An 18,271-nucleotide genomic window follows, 5' to 3' on the forward strand; every position below is an offset into this window, starting at 1 on the left:
TCACATCAGGGATTGTGCAGTCCTTGTGTAAAAGAGTGTAAACTAGCTTCTCTAGCACCATGACCCCCTTCTGGACTATTGTGCAATGCAGACATAGCTCCATGTGTGGCCTCTGGCAAGTGAAGACAGTGCAATCCCATTTCTTTAAAACTGAACATACAGCTCTCTCTCTTGCTCCCACCACCTGCACAGCAGCTGTTACTACTCTGGAGCTCAGAGTCCTGTAGCTCCTGCACCGGGGTCTGACATCTCAACAAAGGTTAACTCTTTCCTGTGTGCTGCAAACACCATGGCAAACACACTTCAAGTGTTTCTGGTCCTTGAAAACCATCTCCTGTTTTGAATCCCAAGAATGGAACATCCTGCCAGGATGCTGTGGGGTTGGGTGAGGGCAGAGTGGGCAGACTGGTGAGAGGCTGCCGAGCAAAGACAGTCAGCTCTCACAACCCTTTGGCACCACTCAAGAACCCCTCTCTGCTTTGCACCCAGGTCAAAATCCATGCTTCCCAGCTACAGGGCACCAAAATTCTCTCATGCACCAGACCTGCACAAGGAATAGCAGCCACCACTGGACCCTTGGAAGCTTGGTCAGCACAGGGAACTGTGTCCTGGTGTGGGTCTGTTAGAGCCTCTGGCATGGGTGCCACCAGTACCAGCAGGCAGGCTGCAGTGGGCACATGCTGAAACAGGACATGGATGGTGAGAGGCAAGAAACCTCCAACAAACAAAGCACTTTCCCTGGTGCAGATCCAGGCATGTCAAATTCAGCAGCAGCCCACTCTACCATCTGGGCAAGTGGGAAAAAAAAAAAAATCAGACATCTGTGTTTCAAACAAATGCACAGGCTTCAGTGCTACACCAGCCTTGAGGGTATTTTGTTTGCACTGTCAAAGTATCTCACATGTCTCAAGGAGCTGGATTGTACGGAACAGATGTCACAGACAAATCTATGCAATCTGTCATTGTCCAATATTATGCTCTGGAGAAATACAAAAATAACATGGACAGTGAAGCCTTGTAATAGTCTATAGTGGTTAAAAAAATCCAAATTCAGTGGCTGAAAAAATCAACCAATTTACTTTTACTGGCTCAGTAACCGCTTAGCTCATATATTTAGACACTTTTTAAGTTTCTCCTAGACTGAATTGACTTTTCAACTTCTATGTATCACAAGAATTAATTTCAAATGTAAGAAAAATTTTATTGATCCATAAATCTATAACAATACATTCACTCAATATACAAAAGGAAGTGTCCATAAAAACCATTAACACGCTTTATGAAGGCAAAGTTGTTAACTATTTTACAATGAAGATATTACAATTCTGAAATCTTACCAATCCTTTAAAAGTCAAACTGTTACAGTTGCTACAGATCACAACACTAGCAAAAAATAATTAAACTAGCAAACCTCCACTTCACTGAGCTACAGTTTAATAAAATAAAACCACATATACATGCCAAAAGGTTCCCTTGAGATACTAAGAACCTTGAAAAAGAGTAATTAAAATCCCCTCAACATTATGAAAATGTATTCATATTTTGACTATTTTGCATCCAGTTTTTGAACACGGCATATATGAGACTGAACACCATGCACTGGTAGTGAACAAAAAGCAGATAGTGAACCCATAAATTCCGACTTAATCTTTTCTCAGCTTGTATGTTACAAGTGGAATGATTTTCTCTGGAAGTTAATTCTTCTAGCTTTCAGTGTGCATGGATGTCAAATGACACCTAAGCACCCAGACTTGAATCAGCAGAGGAAAACCAAAGCTACAGTATGATCAATAATTCAGTATTTCCCCATAGCTTTCCAAAATTCTTGGCTTCGCACTTTCTTCTTGGCTTTGCACTGAGGCTTCTTTGGCAAAAGCACGGCTGCAGTGCTGCATCTTGCAGCTCTGGTGAGCAAAAGCCCTGGAAGCTTTAAGCTGCTGGAGTGGTTTCAGAGCTGATGACTATGGCTCCAAACAAGTCTGTGCAAATGGCTGCATGCTATGCACTGGCAATTACTGGAGACTGGCAAACGGGGAGGGAAGTCAATGTGGCTTATATCTGAAATAAATTCCAACTTTTTAAAACCAACATTAATGAACAGGTGTGAAATTAATCAAATCCAGGTTTGATAAAAAAACCAAATCAAAACGGGATTTAAGATTTAAACCTACAGAGTTTCTTTGGGCACTAGAAAGCAGTCATCATGCCAGTCTCTCAAAGTTTCTACTTCAAACCGTGCACAGTGTGTCTGCATTCCCACTGTGGAGCACTTGGGCATTCTGCCATCAGGATGTTGAAAATGCAGAGACATACCAGTTCCCAAGCTACATATCTTGTTACGAGTACAAAAAGCCAAAGCTTTCGAAGCACTTCACCCCTGGCATTCCCTTGTACAGTCACATGAAACATTGAATTCTAAATACTGTTTACAAAACTGAAGACACAAGTAAAATGTCCTGGTGCTGATTATGTGTTTCCCTCCAACAAGAACTTGTAGGCCACTTCAGAAAACAAAGAAGTAGTTTTCACAGAGGAAAACTGATCCATGTAATAAACTATGATCATTGACTTTCCTTCAATGCTGCAGGCTGTCCTGCTATGAAAAGGAAAGGATCAATAAGACCTGGCAAAGAGGTCTTTCCTAGTTTCTAGCACCAAAGACATCCCATTTGACAGGCAGCAGGTTGCCTGGAAGTGAAACAGGTTTGCAATGCCTTTAAAAAACAAATCCAAGGAGAAAAGGCAAATAAAATAAGATATAGCCTGCAAGCAAAAGACATTGCTTCTAAAGCCCAGAAGGAAAAATGAGAGCAAAATTTTAGCTGCAGATAATCTCAATTTGTCTAGCCACCTAGGTACAGTCTTACGGTATTTTGCCTCATCAACTTACTTAGGAGAAAAGCCTAACAGTTTATAGTTTATAAAATATTTATAGTATGTTTTAAAAGCAGTTAATTATTTTGTTGCTGATCTGTTCAGAGATGCCCACGATACTGTGGGCTGCTACCCAAAGTACAAGCAGCACTATCTTGAGTATCCAAATTTTCCTGATCCATCAGGAAAAAACAGAGAAGCAGCTTTTTTGTAAGTGCAAAGTAATAGCAAAGTTCTAGCCCAGAAATGGCTGCAGCAGTGGCTGACAAAGCAGTTACATATGCACAGCTTATAATATACCAAAGCACTTAGAGATTTGTAAAAAGGTGCTAAACCACAAAATAAATAAATAAATAGACATGCAGTGTTCATGATTTTGCAAGGGGGCAAACCCTCTCTCTGGACTCTGCATACATTAGCAACACTGCATTACGCATTTCAGAGGAAAGTGGCCCAACCTGCCAGGATCTATCACATTAATTGGGCATGTACAAGCTGTTTGAACCTCATGGAAGTGCCTGAAGCAGAAAGCTAATAGTATCACAAACATATAATACCTTCAATGTGTAATTGCAGAGGAGTTCCTTACTCGGCATCCAGCTGCAAGGGCTGCCTGCACACTTTGAGGAACTAGGTGGCAAACAGCAAGCAAGCATAACCATCTGCTTTCTGTACTTCCCTGATGAGGTTTTATTGTCTCATTTTGTTAGAACTGCTACTTGGGACTTAGAGACTTGCTCTCTGAGTCCATCTCACTGATTTTACGCCAAAAATGAACCAGTCACGGCTGTGGCTCTTCATTGCCTTCATGAGAAAAACTAAAATTGTTCCAGTCTCAGATGATACTGCAGCAGTCAGGTACCAAAAATCTTTATCATGGTAAATTTGAACAAGTAGAAGACTGCCAGTGAAACCGTTTCACCTTCCTAGCAGAACAACTGCCAACACAGTCTGTTCCTCCGAGAGTCTATTAAACGATAGCATTAGTTCAAATTTAACTAGAGGAAATGTAGTACAGGACATGTTCTCTAGTCTTCCTGTCTTCGCAAGCTTCCTCTCTTCACAGAGTCCAAAACCACTAGGAGCCAGAAATGCTGCACCAATTACGTCTGGACACAAATTCACTGAATAATTGTGGCACAAGGCAGGATAGACACAGTGCAGCTAACCACCTCATGAAGAGCAGTCACCTTTCAGGTATGAGGAGAGAAAGTTAACTGTTTATAGTTTAAATATAGATGTAAGCAAAACCTACTTCTTTATTTACAAAAGCATCAGGCTACTTGTGAGTTCTCCCAGTTACTTTTCCACTGCACAGTAATACCTGAAGCAGTCTTATCCCCAAAGGTTTGTCAAGCACAGATTATGGTCTTCCACATGCAGCATGGGTCTGATTGTGCCTTGTACACACTGGTGTAATGTACAAGGCAGCATCACCCAGTCACAGGCTCAGTCCAGTTTCAGTGCCATGTGACTTACTAGCTACATACAGCAGTAGGTATGAAGGCACTTCTTGAAAAGTTTTTTTTAAAAATTTCATTTGCATGAACTGTTTGGAATATAGGGACTGGGCATTTGAATCCTTGACCCGAGCTGAGGATTTTATTAAGTAGTTGCACATGGAAGTTCACAGTACAGATTTTACAGCAAACACTAATGCTGTAACATTTGCCTGGCCAGCAGGAAGTCTTGCCTTGATGAGGAAGTAGAGGCTTTGCACACCTAGGTGCACTAATTACCAATTACTTAGAAAGGTCTGGAACTCCATCGCTGGATCTGGGGCAACAACATGGACACACAGGCCCTCAAAATTATTTTTGGGTTTTTTTTCTCTCAACATTTGCTCGGTAGCAGACACAACTGTGTAATCAGACACTGCCCCATTCTCACCCTATGTATACCTGCAGATCTAGATGCTTAAGATCAATAGTTGGTAGATGGTAAGGAGGAAGGAGAAGCTTGGTGAGGTGAGTGCTGTGTAAGAACTGACTCATGCCTCACTGTGGACTTTCTTTTTACAGCCTTGTTTCCTCTGTGCAAAACCTATTTCCTTAGAGACAAACTATAGAAAAAAGAGCACAAGGAGGTGCAGAAAGTCCTTATGTAGGTACTACATAAAATAAGCATTTTCATAAATAATTAAGAACATCCACTGGCCACGATATGTATTAAGATCACCTATATTTGTGACTGGGATGCCTGCTATCAGAACCAGAGAACACTTACCATTCCCTGCCTTATAACTTGACATAGTACATGCCTTCTTCTGTAAAGCTCCTTGCCCTGATTGTTCTGTTACAAAAAACATGGCTAATTTAGAAAAAAAAAGGTCAGTTTCTCATAGTACAACAGATATTGCACTAGAAGGCAAATCCTGCAAGCCTCTAGGAACCAGCCACGGCAGCAGGAAGAGTAGCCTGGACTCTCAGTTGCAGCACACAACTCTAGTACTGGATCAAGATTGTTTATCAGAATAGCTGCTATGAGGTAGGTGGGACAACTGTTAGTCGTCATTGCACAGCCCATAAGATCTTATCTTAGAGATGGGACAGATAAATGCTTCCAGATTGAAAATGCATTAACAAAGGCCTTTTTCTGCTGCAGAAGGATCTCCATAGCAAGACTTCAAATGCAGGCAGAGATATACTGACAGGTTTCCATGCTAGCAGAGCTCTTGGCAGGATCAGAATCTCCCAGTAGAAGCAAAGGGAAAGAGAAAAACCTGCCTCCATCTCCAGAGCTATTTGTTGCTTTTCTGACTAATGTCAAAGCCAAGATTTAACCGCTTTTTTTAAACTATTGGCGCAAAAAAGGAGAAGAGCACCGAGACAGTCACTGCTGGACAAACTCCTTCCCTTAGATCTCATGATAGATGTATTTTGAGACTCTAATCACAGGGCTAGGTGGTATAAGTATACAGGACTGCAGATCTGTAGATTTTGTTTCAGGTAACAGTGCACAGGGTGGGGAAGATCACACCCCTAGAAAGCTCCAAGGACAGAAGACCTGGGATACCACAGCAACAAGGCAGCTAAAAATGGTAATGAAAACGAGAGTAGAACTGAGATCCATTATATTAAGATTACTCACCAGGTGTACATTAGCCATCAGTTATTGCAAAAGAACAACTAAGCATGCAAATCTTTTTGCCACCTCCTAGACCCCTATGTTGTGCTTTTCTTTGTTTTGCAGAAAGCATTGGGTGAAGATTTAAGGCTCAATCATATTTAAAAAACAAAAAAGAGAAACTGCTAAATTGGTTGATTTTGTTTATATCCTGCATACTTCACACTGTATGGGGGGGTGTGTGTGTATATATATATGTAGAGGGAGAGAAGACAAAATCTCTGGGACTAGCATAAGTCATAAATTCATCCAACCGGAATGTAGATAACTATGTGAGTTCAATCTTATTCAGCATTTAGGGCATTTGAGCTGTTGTTCTACCACCAAATCATCTGCTTAGAGCAAAAAAAAAGGTGACAAGGTAGTGTTTAATATTGTCAAGTCATTTGTACTAAGGCAGTTCCTTGTTATATTTGTGTCTCCTTGTTTTAATGACTGCTTACTTCTATTCCACTGCTAGTTCTCCAAAGGAAGTTTTGTCTCTGTTAAAACATTGGTTGGCTAACTCCCATTCCAACAGCAAAATTAATATCAGCAGAGGAGTATAAAAATATAGCAGTTAGAAAAAATACTTTCCAACCAACACACAGGGAGAAAAGGAAGATGACACACTATAGTCCTTTTCCAACCATAAATGCATTTAAAATATTATAAAATTAGTCATGGAAACAGAACTGAAGATCCTGGGAGATCTTTAGACACAAGCTGAAACAGCAGGGTAGAAAAGTAAGCAAGCACCCCACTTTTAAATTTAACAGCAACTGACAGTGCTCCTGTAATTAGCATTTTCTCAACAGCAAACATTGTGAATAAAGAATGTACCGTATCTTAAATCCCCATGCAGTACACTCAACTTTTAAATGATCTGGCAAAGCAAATTTGGGCAAAATGAGAATTTGTGTGTAGGACTCCCCTTCAGTTAATAACTGGACTAGATCTAAATGGCATATAATACCCAGGTGCCTTTTAAAGTTATAATAGAATAAATACTATCATTGGTAGATTCCTTTCTCAATCTATGTGTACAATAACTTAATATATTTAATATGTTGATAAACAATTTTTAGTAGATGCTTTGGCAGTCCAATTCTTATATATTCTCTTACTTCTACTGAAGTATTTAGATATGTTTTTGGAAAAAAAAAATCTGCATACTACTTACAAGAATTATATGCTGTACAAAACAGCATTCCAGATCATCACTGCAAACTGTAAAAGATGTAGTTAATGAAAAAGTACAAAAAGGAATGCATATTTGCTAGAAGATACCAACATTTACAGGAAGAAAGAAGATACATCTGCACCATGATTTTCGCTTTACTTGTCAATGAAGCAGAGAAAGATTGTCAATTATTTGAAAAGCATTTCACTTATTCCAGTTCGTGCAAGAATTGTGTTTCCTACATACCACACGAGCATTATAAAGTTCTGGAACAGATTTGTTCCTTTGGACAATGTTTGTTCATGATAATAAAAAAGGTAAAAAAGTCTTCAATCATTCATTTAGTCTGACTGAAAAGATACTAGCTGGTACATTATGATAAATGAGATACGTGTTTCCTCATCCCCCAAAAAAAAAAACACAAACCCACCAAAAACCCCAAACAAACATGCAAAAAAAAAAAAACAAAACGGAGGAAAACTTAGAATGACCTTTTGACTGTTCACACTGAGAACTCTCTGGTTGGGCAACAGAGTGGAGCAATAAGAGTCCATAAGTACAGACAGACACAAACCCAACAGGAGACCATCTTAATCCAGAAGATGGACCAGGTTCCACTGAAGAATTTTTCAATCTGAGCACTTTCATAACTGTTAAGGACAAAAAAAAAAGCAATAAACACACTATTCATATCTCAGACTGCAGTATCCTCTACTTTTTGAAGTGGGTCAGAGACATTAACTAGGTTAACTCATACAGGAAGCAAGGGAGAGCGCCCTTTACAGAACAAGATCTGGCTCAAGAATGGGAAAGACTTGTGATGTCTCTTCAAGCTTCTAACATAAGCAGAGAAGACACCCTAGTAGCAGAACCTTCTGTTCACATATCTTCTCTCAATGCAGAGAGACATTAATTACTCAACTTTAAAGAAATACACTTACTGGAACCAATGGGTTACTGTCATCATCACGTAGAGTGAAGCCAGGAAGAAAACAAAGTGGAAGTAGGCATAACTGTACACTGTGCCTTTCTTCTCATCATAAACCACAGTCTGGCCTCCTCTTTTTTCAATGTGATCTTCAGCATCAGCTGTAAGAGACATGAAACAAGAAAGTTTTTGCAAATGTAATGAGTACTGAAAACAGCAGCTGGCTTCACAAAGAACACCACAAATCATCTAGAGTGTGATTTAGGAAAGCATAACTGATACAGAGCCTACACTTGAACATTTCCTTGCCCTCAGGTTATGGGCCTAAACCCTCAGTGAAAAACTGGACCAACACTGAAATCCTGCCTTGTAGCAGCTTCCTGGCCTACTGAGTAGTTTTTGAGCATTGGGACCATTTAAATTGCTCTACCTGTATGATATTTTTCTGGCAAGTCCATGCTGATAACCTTGATTGTACCAGGTCTGCAAAAAGGACACTCCCCTCTTATCTCACTACCGAACTGCAGTCCCCCCAGAGCTGCTGAGGCAAAAATCCAGCAACCAGTCACACCCACAGGCATGCAAAGAACAGAGATTACTCTTTGTATGCTGCAGTTTAAAGAATTAATAACTAGCCTAGTGTTTTTAAAATGGTGTTGTGACATCTCTAGCTTCCCTCTGTAGCCTAACTGAGCAATTCATCTGCTTCAGTTTGATACGCTACAGAATATGAGCAGCTCTCCATCCACAGCTGCGTCCTTACTTTCTTAGCTTCAGCCTGAAAGCCACAAATAAGGTAAATTTTGCAGTGAAAACATAATTACCATCTCCATCAGGTACACAGCAAAAGCAGCATCGAGCTACCTGTGGAACAGACAACAGGAAGAAGGTAAGAATCTGTGCTACAGCAAAGCATAACAGTTGGGGAAGGAAGGTCTGTTGTGCCTGCGCTACAGACATTAATTTAGAGAAGTCTGGTTTGTATTTCCAACAAGCATAAAACTCAAATTAGGCTTTGCCCAGTAGTTCATAACAACAGTTTCTAAGCTTCAGAAAAACCTACTCAGTAAATTTGAAGAAATGATACATTCTTTAGGAATTACTCTATCTTTTTTACATAACTTTGGGTCCAACACAGGAGCAAATAATTACGACAAAATGGTAGAAAAGCTATGGTAAAGTACATTCGTATTTAGGGACTTACCTCTTCAGATCTGCAAAGTTCCTTTTAGGAAATTTCTTTACTAAGATGAAAGTATAAGGAACTTTTTAAAACTCTGATGCTGTCAGAGACTGAAACGATTAATGATTAATGATTTACGCATTATAGGATTGCCAGGGGACTTCTGCAGGCTGGGAAGAAGCGGCTGCTGGCCCATCAAAGCCTGTCCCCCTGCCAATCCTGAAAGGCAGGAGAAACCCTTTTATGTGCCCCTCACAGGAACTCTGTGCAGGCCCAGGAGATGTTGGAGGCTTGTGGCATGGCCCGTGACACTATCCATGGATATAATAACTCATAACTTCTTGGAGAGTGTGGGCTTCCCTCCCCCACCCCCAGCAGATCAACACCACCACTTCAACTGACAGACATGGAAGCTGCAACTACCAAGTTTCATTGCTGGACCTCGTGGGCAGTGACTACACACATTTTTGCACTCTCATCTTTTCTTTCCCTTACTCTCCCTTACCCTTATCCTGTCTTTCCCATTCTCTCCCTTATGCATTTCCCCTAAAGGTTATCTTTATACCATATTGCTATAGATGATAACACCAAAATAGCAACATACCTGTTTACCTTTGAAACAAAATTGTTCTAAAATAAACCCTACATATATATGTTTTCAAACACCGATTATTCAGTGTCATTTCACTCTAATCCACTCCAAGGGACTTATTAATAAGAACCTAGGTTACCCCACTCTCCCCTTTTCTGGGGCGGGTCGCAACAGATGCATGGGTTAGAAATCACAACTGCAGAAGTATAAGTCAGAAATGTAATTATCTTTGCAAGATTCTGCTGAAATGGAGCCAGAATGAGCACAAGCAGAATGAATCAAAGAAGGAAGTTGATTTTTCTGCTTTATTTAAATGAAGATTTCCTTTTTTTTTTTTTTAACTACTGGAAAAAGGAAAGCTGAAATCAACACTTTCTGGTAATGTAAATGGAGAAAAGGTGTTGACCACATAATAAATATATAAGTATTTTCTGCACCAGACCACAGTACAAGCCAGCGCTATCTGTAGTGCATCACCAGCATTATTTATTCTGATAAAATCCCTCTCTGGGATTTAATTTGCTTGTGGTCTGATTAAGACAATGAACCCTATTAGGAAAATTCACTTCCTTAACTATTATACCAGTCAGTCTTTATAGTAAGAAAGTGTATTAACTTTGTTTACTCATATTAGTTCACAATGTAGGGAGGTACTGGAATTTTACTGGAGACTTTGGTATTGTTCATGCTTAAGTAAAACAAACCAAAGGACAGCCCAGCCTCAGAAATAAGGACTTTGCTTCTTGGAAACTCACAGCTGTCCCTGAAGGATAAAAGATATCCCTGAACAGCAAAGATAAGGCCACAATCCTAGCCCCTCTAAAACATCTTTGAAATCATACCAGTATCACAGATAAGTAACTATCTCAAGGCTGACTTCAAGGATGTCTGGATCAACAGACAAGAGGCAAGAATGCTGCAGAAATACAGTTGCTTTGCAGAGTTTTACTATAATTAGATAATTATATTAGATGGTGTGTGTGCTAGTGATTAGTCAAATCACGCTGTACCTGAATGCTTGAAGGGTATAACAACCCTGTGTAAAACCACATTTAGGATGCTCCAAGTTGGTTGGGACACCTCACATGCATGAATGAATATTTACCCTTGCTATTCTAAAGTTTGTGTTCTAATTCCTCTCATTTGTCAAATGGTCCAGTTGCATGTTTTCCCAGAAAACAGATGGTAGGTCTTTAAGGTAAATTGTCCAGCAGAAACATCGAGTGGTAGTTTTTACCCTGCATATCCCTGATTACCTGCACTCACTGGGTTCATAACTCATGAGAAGCCAAAAAGCTCATTCTTTTTCAAGAGATTGTCTGAGAGTTTAAGCAAACCCCTCATTCTTTATCTTTTTCTACTCTGTGCCAAGCCTCACCTACAGTGCCAGCCTGAGCTACCCTGGGACTGCACTCACATTCTGCAGCAAGCGCTGGGTTCCCTCAAACATTTTAATCAATTGCAATTAAGTCCTGGCACAGACAGAGTGATGAAATTAGCAACGCTGGCACACAAACCCCAACCCCTTGTACACACTCAGCTGCCTCCAGCACAGACACTGACAGACTCTCTGTATAGGAGCAACTGCAGAGTTGCATTCTCCGGGCTGAGAGACAAAGGCCTTTTGCCACAGAGAAGGCAATCAGAGTGCAATTAATTACTCTTCATCTGTCATTTCTTTATATTTACATTCAGTGGCTCTTGTCCGGCTCTTTAATATGCAACAGTCTGGAACTAATCCTGTGGGCAACTACTGTGGCAGACAGATGGACCTTCCCAATGAGGGGTCACATCCCACATCCATGCTATGCCAGAGGCCCCCAGCCTTCCCACTGCTCCTTCCACAGGGCACAGACCCACACCCTCTGGACAAGACCTCTTATGGTGTAAGGTAGGCAAAGAAGGTGCACGGGTGTGAAGGGCGTCTGTTTTCTCGCCAGTGCTCCCTGTCCCATCCCTCAGCACAGGGCAGCATGGCACAAGTCCTGTCTGGACTTGTTTGAGACAGATTGAGCTAGGTCTCGGTGCTCAGCCACTTGGCAGGCTGCCCTCTTACAAGGGCTGGGTCTAGTACCAGCACCCTGTCCAGCTGCAGCATCCTGCCAAAGTGAAGCTCCCCTGGCACCATGTAACACTCCCACAGTGAAATGTGTTTTGCTTCCGTGTGCCCAGCTACTGCAAACACCAGGTGCCTCAGCAGATACTTCTGCATTTTTGAATTCTCACAAAAACTTTCATTAAAGATTTGAAAAATAGAAGTTAAAACTGCAGAATGAAAGTAACACCAATGCAGAGAGAGCTAGGGGGGGAGATTCATCTTCCAAACACGCACATACATTTGAAGAGCAACACTTCCAAGCCTAAGCAAGGGGTAACTGTTACTCATCAAAACCCCATTCATTTTCTAGTGTTTTCTGGGTGTTCTCAGGATAAGGAGGCCAAACAAACATGCAGGTGAAATGAAAAAACCTGTACAGCTGAAACAGGAATGAGAAATGTCATCAGAGATGAAGTTATAGGCAAAAAGAACGGAAGTACTTACGTGTGGAAATAAAAATGAGATAAGAAGTTGGGATCATAATCAGTTGATATGAGAACAAAGGCAATCAGGACTGAAAATGTTCAAGAATGCCTCCACTTCTTTTTCTGATAGCTTTCCAGCACACTTTTCCTTTAAATGAGAGGACATGAGCTCATGGGAAGCACAAGATTTACAGGAACTCTGCAGGATGTTGAATAAACTTCAAGAGCAGCAAATTATTTCAGTACATAAAGGCACCTCCACCAAACCAGCAAGAGCTACAGAAGGGTCAATGTGCAGAGGCATGTAGCACAAACAAGCTTCTGTTTACACCTAATTACAGATTACTGGCCATGAAAACAACAAGAAAATCAGAGGAGAAAGTCTGCATAGAAATCCCATGGGAAGAAGTAAGAACTCACTTCAGTTTCAGCTGTTGCATATATTCCTCTCAGTGCCTCTGAACTTGATCGTGTTGTTGAGGTCAAACTAGGAGGAAAAGAAGTTAGTGTCAAATTCTAACCCCAACAGGGTTACTTTTCAATATCACAGCAAACATAAATAGCCTATTCCAATGTCTAAGCTAAGCATTTGCCTGGATGCTATCACAAGGCATTAAGTACATAAGTTAGTTCTGCACTAGTACAAACAAGCCTGGCCGATGGCCAGTGGCCAATTTATTCTGTATTGTGAGTTTAAAATTAGATCACTCCTGAAAGGTGGTGAATTCACCACCAGACAGCACCAAACATCTTAGCACTCCAATTTGCAAGTCAAAAGAGATCTCCCCTGCTGTGCACAACCAATGCTTTTATACTCAGTTCGCAGCCATCACTTTGGCTTAGCATTTCTGTAAAGGCTTTGCCAGCGAATTCACAGGTCTCTGGCAGCAGTCAATTTTCAAAAGTAAATTACAAGTAACCGTTGTCAGTGTACCATTTCCTAGAAATCACTTTCTTGCATGGCTGTAGTTGTCTGGGGGGAATCCTTTCTAGTTTCTTTTGATAGGAAACATTTCTTGCAGGCTTGCCCTTTTAGGACGTGTAATGCTTTAGTGTACACACTGAGCCTTGGCAAGCAATGCTTCGAAAACACTTCCCTTGAAGTCCTTCTTATTTCCCCAGCTGCATGGTACACTTCGGAGGCAGGCTACATGAGTATTGTCTGCATTCTTGAAACACCTCCCTGAGGCACTGGAAATGCTCTTCTACCATGAACTAGATCCATGGTACATGATATCCATTTATTTATACCAGAGCTAAACAGAAGACATATGCATATTTGATAACAGAAGAGTAAGTCTCTTGTTTTCACTTCAAAATTATGAAGGAGTTTCAGTATTTGAATTTTGAAGTGGACTGATTCAGAAGCAGAATTTGCTCAAAAACCTGCAGCTGACAGCCCCTGTCTCCTGGCAAGTTGTACAGCCAAAACACAAGATATATCACCTTTCAATCATCAGCAACTTCCCCTTCCAGAGCATGACTTAATTTACTGATGTGAGCTGCAGTAATACAAGGTGAGCATCAAAGATACATAGACACAAAGATGGGTTCTCTTAGAGCAGATCTCTGGCAAATCTTGATGGCAATACTGTGCTCATCACTTATCCAAGGAAGCCCTAAACCCTCCCAAACAGTTTGTTTGTTTTAAAAACCCCCAAGAACCGTCATAGCCTCTGCAAGGAGGCTACAAAAATTTCAGGTAGATTTTTTAAGTGGACATAACTGCGTAGAGCTTTTCTTACGGAAGCGTAAAGAGAGGATCAAAGAACCCTGGGATGAAGGACAGGTGAAAATTTTTTCCCCTCCATTTCTAGATGTAAATCACTCTATTTGATTTTTAATGAGATATATTTGTTTCAAAAGTTGTATTATCTTGTAGAACATTTTTGGCTAAAACATCTACAATTCTGAAACTGAAGAGAATATGAACATTCCAGCTCAGCTCTATGCTACATCTCTCTATGATTTTGCATGAGCTCTGCTATAAGCCTTCACTGTTTGGACCACAACATTGTATTTACAGCGAGGTAACTGCAAACCCTCAGACTTACCAAGAATATAAAATGCAGCCAAACAAAATCGTAGTACCCAAGCCAGTAACCAGGTTTTCATCTCTATGCAGGCCTCGACTGAATTCAGGTACACAGATTGTGATATTTCGATGGTTTTCATCCAGGACTTCACAAAACAGATCGAACAGAAAGAACACTTTTCAAAGATAATTTCATTGCATTTCAAAGTAACCTTCAGACTGGCAGTTTTCAATGAAATATTTTTATTACTTCAGATACAGGGTAGGCACATTTCAGTTGTTTCTATCTATCTTTTAAAAAAGATCAAACAGAAAAAAAAATCCGTAAAGCTGATCTGGCAGACTCTGTGTTTCAGGTAAAACAAAAATGCAACTTATAGGGTACTAAAATTTCCTATTTGACTATAGCAGACTAAGGAAAAAACGCGTTTTATGAAGTAAGAAACTAGAAATTGGAAGTCTGCCAACACTCCACAGCCATATAAGACCAAGATAGTACAGATCTGAGACCAGAAAATTTTTTTGACAGAAAGGGTGCCTTGAGGACAACTATGAAATTCACACACAGTGAAAAAAGGTGGTCAGTAGCTGCCCTGTTCTCAGAGGGATATACAGAAGACCAAGGGAAAAAAGGTGCACCAGTTCAGGCAATATCTTGTCTTGGCACCTAATCAAATCCTACTACTAGATCCCTGAAATGAAACCACTTCAGTCCTTGATGTTCCAAGTTGCATCTGGCATTTTGATATCTTCCTGGAATCAAGCAAAGGCAGAGAGTAGCCTGCAGCATTATCCCAAAGCAAGAGATTACAGCTGCACCTTATCTCAAATCAAGAGCTTTTTGAGTCAATGCTGCTTAAGGCATCTCCTTTTACTTTCCAGCAGCCACAATGCATTCCCATTGAGACAGCACAACTGTTGGTAGGGGCAGAGGGAAAAATGCAGCAAGGGTTACATCCAGGTTAAAAATAAACTCAGTCAGTTCCCTGACCCAGGGGGGAGGATTTTGCACGGCCCTGCAGTGCTGGACAGCTTTATCAGCACACAGAGAGGACAGTGTGGAGTTGAGAGCAAAAAAAGAGGATAACCAGCCTGTATGAAATACCTTGGCCAGAGATGTGCAGATTCCCCCATCTGTATCCATCAGGGACACATCTGCAGCAAGGCAGGCCCACTGTTTAGCAGGCATTTTAGTGATGTCTGGCACCAAAAAGCTAAGGCACATTATAATAAGCACAGATTCAAGAGACATAACATTTTGTTTGCCCATTCTTTCTAAAGACATTTGCAACTCTTTTTGGGTGTTGCAAATACTTGCAGCCTGCATTTTCTTCAGGCCTTGTATGCGAGGTGTCCAATTTGAAAGACGGACAGTTTGGAAATCCCTTTCTTCACACAAATGAGGGTAATGCTTTTACATTAGGTAAGTTCATGGCAAACCTGAGTGACAGGGCATGGGACACCACAGAAAGTGCCAGCACCCCATATGTTCTCTAGCACATGCCACTGTAAAAGCTGACAGGCCAGTATGAGAGTCCTTATCACACAATCAAGGGAGGATGGAGCATCTCTGAGAGCAGATGACAACCATGAAAATTCTCAGTCATGAGAAGACAAGGAAGAGCAAGGAGGTCTAAGAGAGTGTGCATGATGCATAGTCTTTGCATACAAATATTGCATACAAACGCAATAACCACACTTGCAATACATACAAGAAGAATCAGAGCATTTATTTAACTGCTTAAGTCTTTGTCAGAAGCATGAAACAACCCGAGGCCAATGATTTCTTTCCATACATACCTTCTTCCCCTTCTTTTTCTTTTTACACTGTGTCAAGACTTAGGAGTAATTCAAACACCTTCTAAATTCAACTTTATATTCATTCAAAGCACTGCTTTAGCTCTGTAAGTAAATCTTACACCTAAATACCATCTGGTTTTCCTTTTTAACTCTAGAATACTTTTGTGTGTGTCTGTACCTATACAAGTGTGACAGAGATATTTTTTCCCACATCTCTCCCCTTTCTTCTTGGGAAGTGTCTGTGTAAACTTTTGCTTCCTGCCAGTTGACTTATTTTCCTCTAGTTATTGTTGTTTCAGCTATTGAACACTTACAGTTGAGCAATAATAAAAAAGGGTGGTTTAGTACTAATTCAAGCCAGAAAAGCCTTCTTTAAGTGAAAAGAATGCTTCTAGTCCAAATATGTGAATCTGATAGTTATCTGGGTAAAGGAAAGTTTAAGTTGTGCTTGTGAAGTCTTGTTGTACTTTCATAGTGTAAAGACCTTCAAACTCTAGGGAGTTCCATACTCCTAACTTGGAATGTTGATGGCTAGAAGGCAAGTAGAGTTCAGGAAATCTGCTGAAGAACAGCATCATCTCTACTGCAATGTAACTCCAAGTCCTTTCTTCTAATGTTTCCTCTCAAAACAAAATAAGAGTGGTACTCAAGTTTTTTCTCCATTAGGAATCCAGTGCTAAGGTGATCTAGCACACTTTAGCACACTTTTTCTAGAAGAAAAAAAGTCATTTTAGTATATCCACTCTGATGGCCTGCACCTACTAACTGGACCTAGTAAACTTTTGGATGGAGCTGATCACCCAGCTTCTTCCAGAGGCATCCAAGAGCCATTTGTTCCAACACATTTCCCATCATGTGATCAAACACATTGCATGTTTAGTCATATTCTATTGTATGAGAACATGTACTTGACATAGGAGGAATAGACTACATGACTTTGGGAAATTTTTTCATGGGAAACAGACTGAAATTGCTCTGATGCAACAGATGTAACTCATGCAAGGTAAGTTAAGCTCCCCTATGCCAAACCATTTAAGGCACATGGAGAGTGCCAACTGCACAGTATCTCTGTTGCACAGATATATTTGTAGTATTTGCAATTTCTTCTGTGAAGGCCCGAACAGACCAACACTTCTATATCCCAGCACTCCTATATCCTCAAATTTGTTATTTCAGGTTTGCTAAATTCTTGCTTTTAGCACATAGCATGTCTAAAAGAACTGACGTAAAGTATTAGATAACTTACCAGTTTCTGGTGGCTTGCTGGATAGTGCTGAGAAAGTGAGGTACATGACATAGCAGCTGATAACTCCTGACTGCAGCAAACCAGAGTGGGGCTGACCTTCACAAGAAAGAGGAAAATAAGTTATTTTTGTAGACAGTTTAACAAAGTGAAAAAGAAATTAGTATCCTTCAAAGAATAGCATGCCAGTATCTTTTACTTAGAGCAGAAAACAAGGGTTTGAAGCAGTTTGGATACAGTTCCACTGGCCTGCCAAGAGAAAAAAGCCAACTCTGCTGGCTTTTTTTAGAAAGGCATTAGAGATTCCCATGTAAGTTAAGAATCACCCCTCCGTTTTTGCCAAAAGCACCAGCTTTTCAAAAGCTATTGACTAGCTGCCACAATAATTTTATTTGCATGTAAAATCTGTGTTGGTCACTCTACCATCTTCAGGTCCAATGTATGCAAGATACTAACAGCACACACAAAACACACTAAAGCATGAAATACTGCTGTCAGCTCCTCCAGGCCCAAACTTTACAAACTACTCAAGTAGTCAAAAGTAAACAGTAAATTAGTGGTGAATGAGTTTGACAGCTTCAAGTGCTAGCACTGCAAGACTAAGGTAAGTTTCACAACACAGTACCAGCCATCAGAGCATGAGCCTTCTTTACAGTATGACTCCCTGATAGCATACCCAAAATGTCTCACATCTCTATAGTTTTAGCAGTACAGCTGACGACCAGCAACAGCACTTCATAATGTAGATAAAAAGTCAGGAGCAGCACCAGTTCTGAACTATCATTAGACTTCCTGCCCAGACATG

At 40.5% G+C, this 18,271-nt stretch overlaps 1 protein-coding gene across 1 annotated transcript in view; it reads right to left on the reverse strand.

The window, feature by feature from the left end:
- Positions 1–1,180: 1,180 nt before the first annotated feature.
- Positions 1,181–18,271, reverse strand: part of SERINC5 (serine incorporator 5) — a 42,594-nt gene continuing 25,503 nt past the window's right edge. The window contains exons 7-12 of the mRNA XM_027671366.1: positions 17,470–17,565; positions 14,443–14,569; positions 12,809–12,875; positions 8,915–8,954; positions 8,104–8,251; positions 1,181–7,812 (exon numbers count right to left, since the gene is read on the reverse strand). Of these exons, the coding sequence (XP_027527167.1) occupies positions 7,665–7,812; positions 8,104–8,251; positions 8,915–8,954; positions 12,809–12,875; positions 14,443–14,569; positions 17,470–17,565 (626 nt within the window). The 3' untranslated portion in view covers positions 1,181–7,664. The remainder of the gene's footprint in view (positions 7,813–8,103; positions 8,252–8,914; positions 8,955–12,808; positions 12,876–14,442; positions 14,570–17,469; positions 17,566–18,271) is intronic.

The sequence above is a fragment of the Neopelma chrysocephalum genome, unplaced genomic scaffold (assembly GCF_003984885.1).
Source record: "Neopelma chrysocephalum unplaced genomic scaffold, ASM398488v2 Primary Assembly neopelma1_97102, whole genome shotgun sequence".
In the NCBI taxonomy this organism is placed as follows: Eukaryota; Metazoa; Chordata; class Aves; order Passeriformes; family Pipridae; genus Neopelma; species Neopelma chrysocephalum.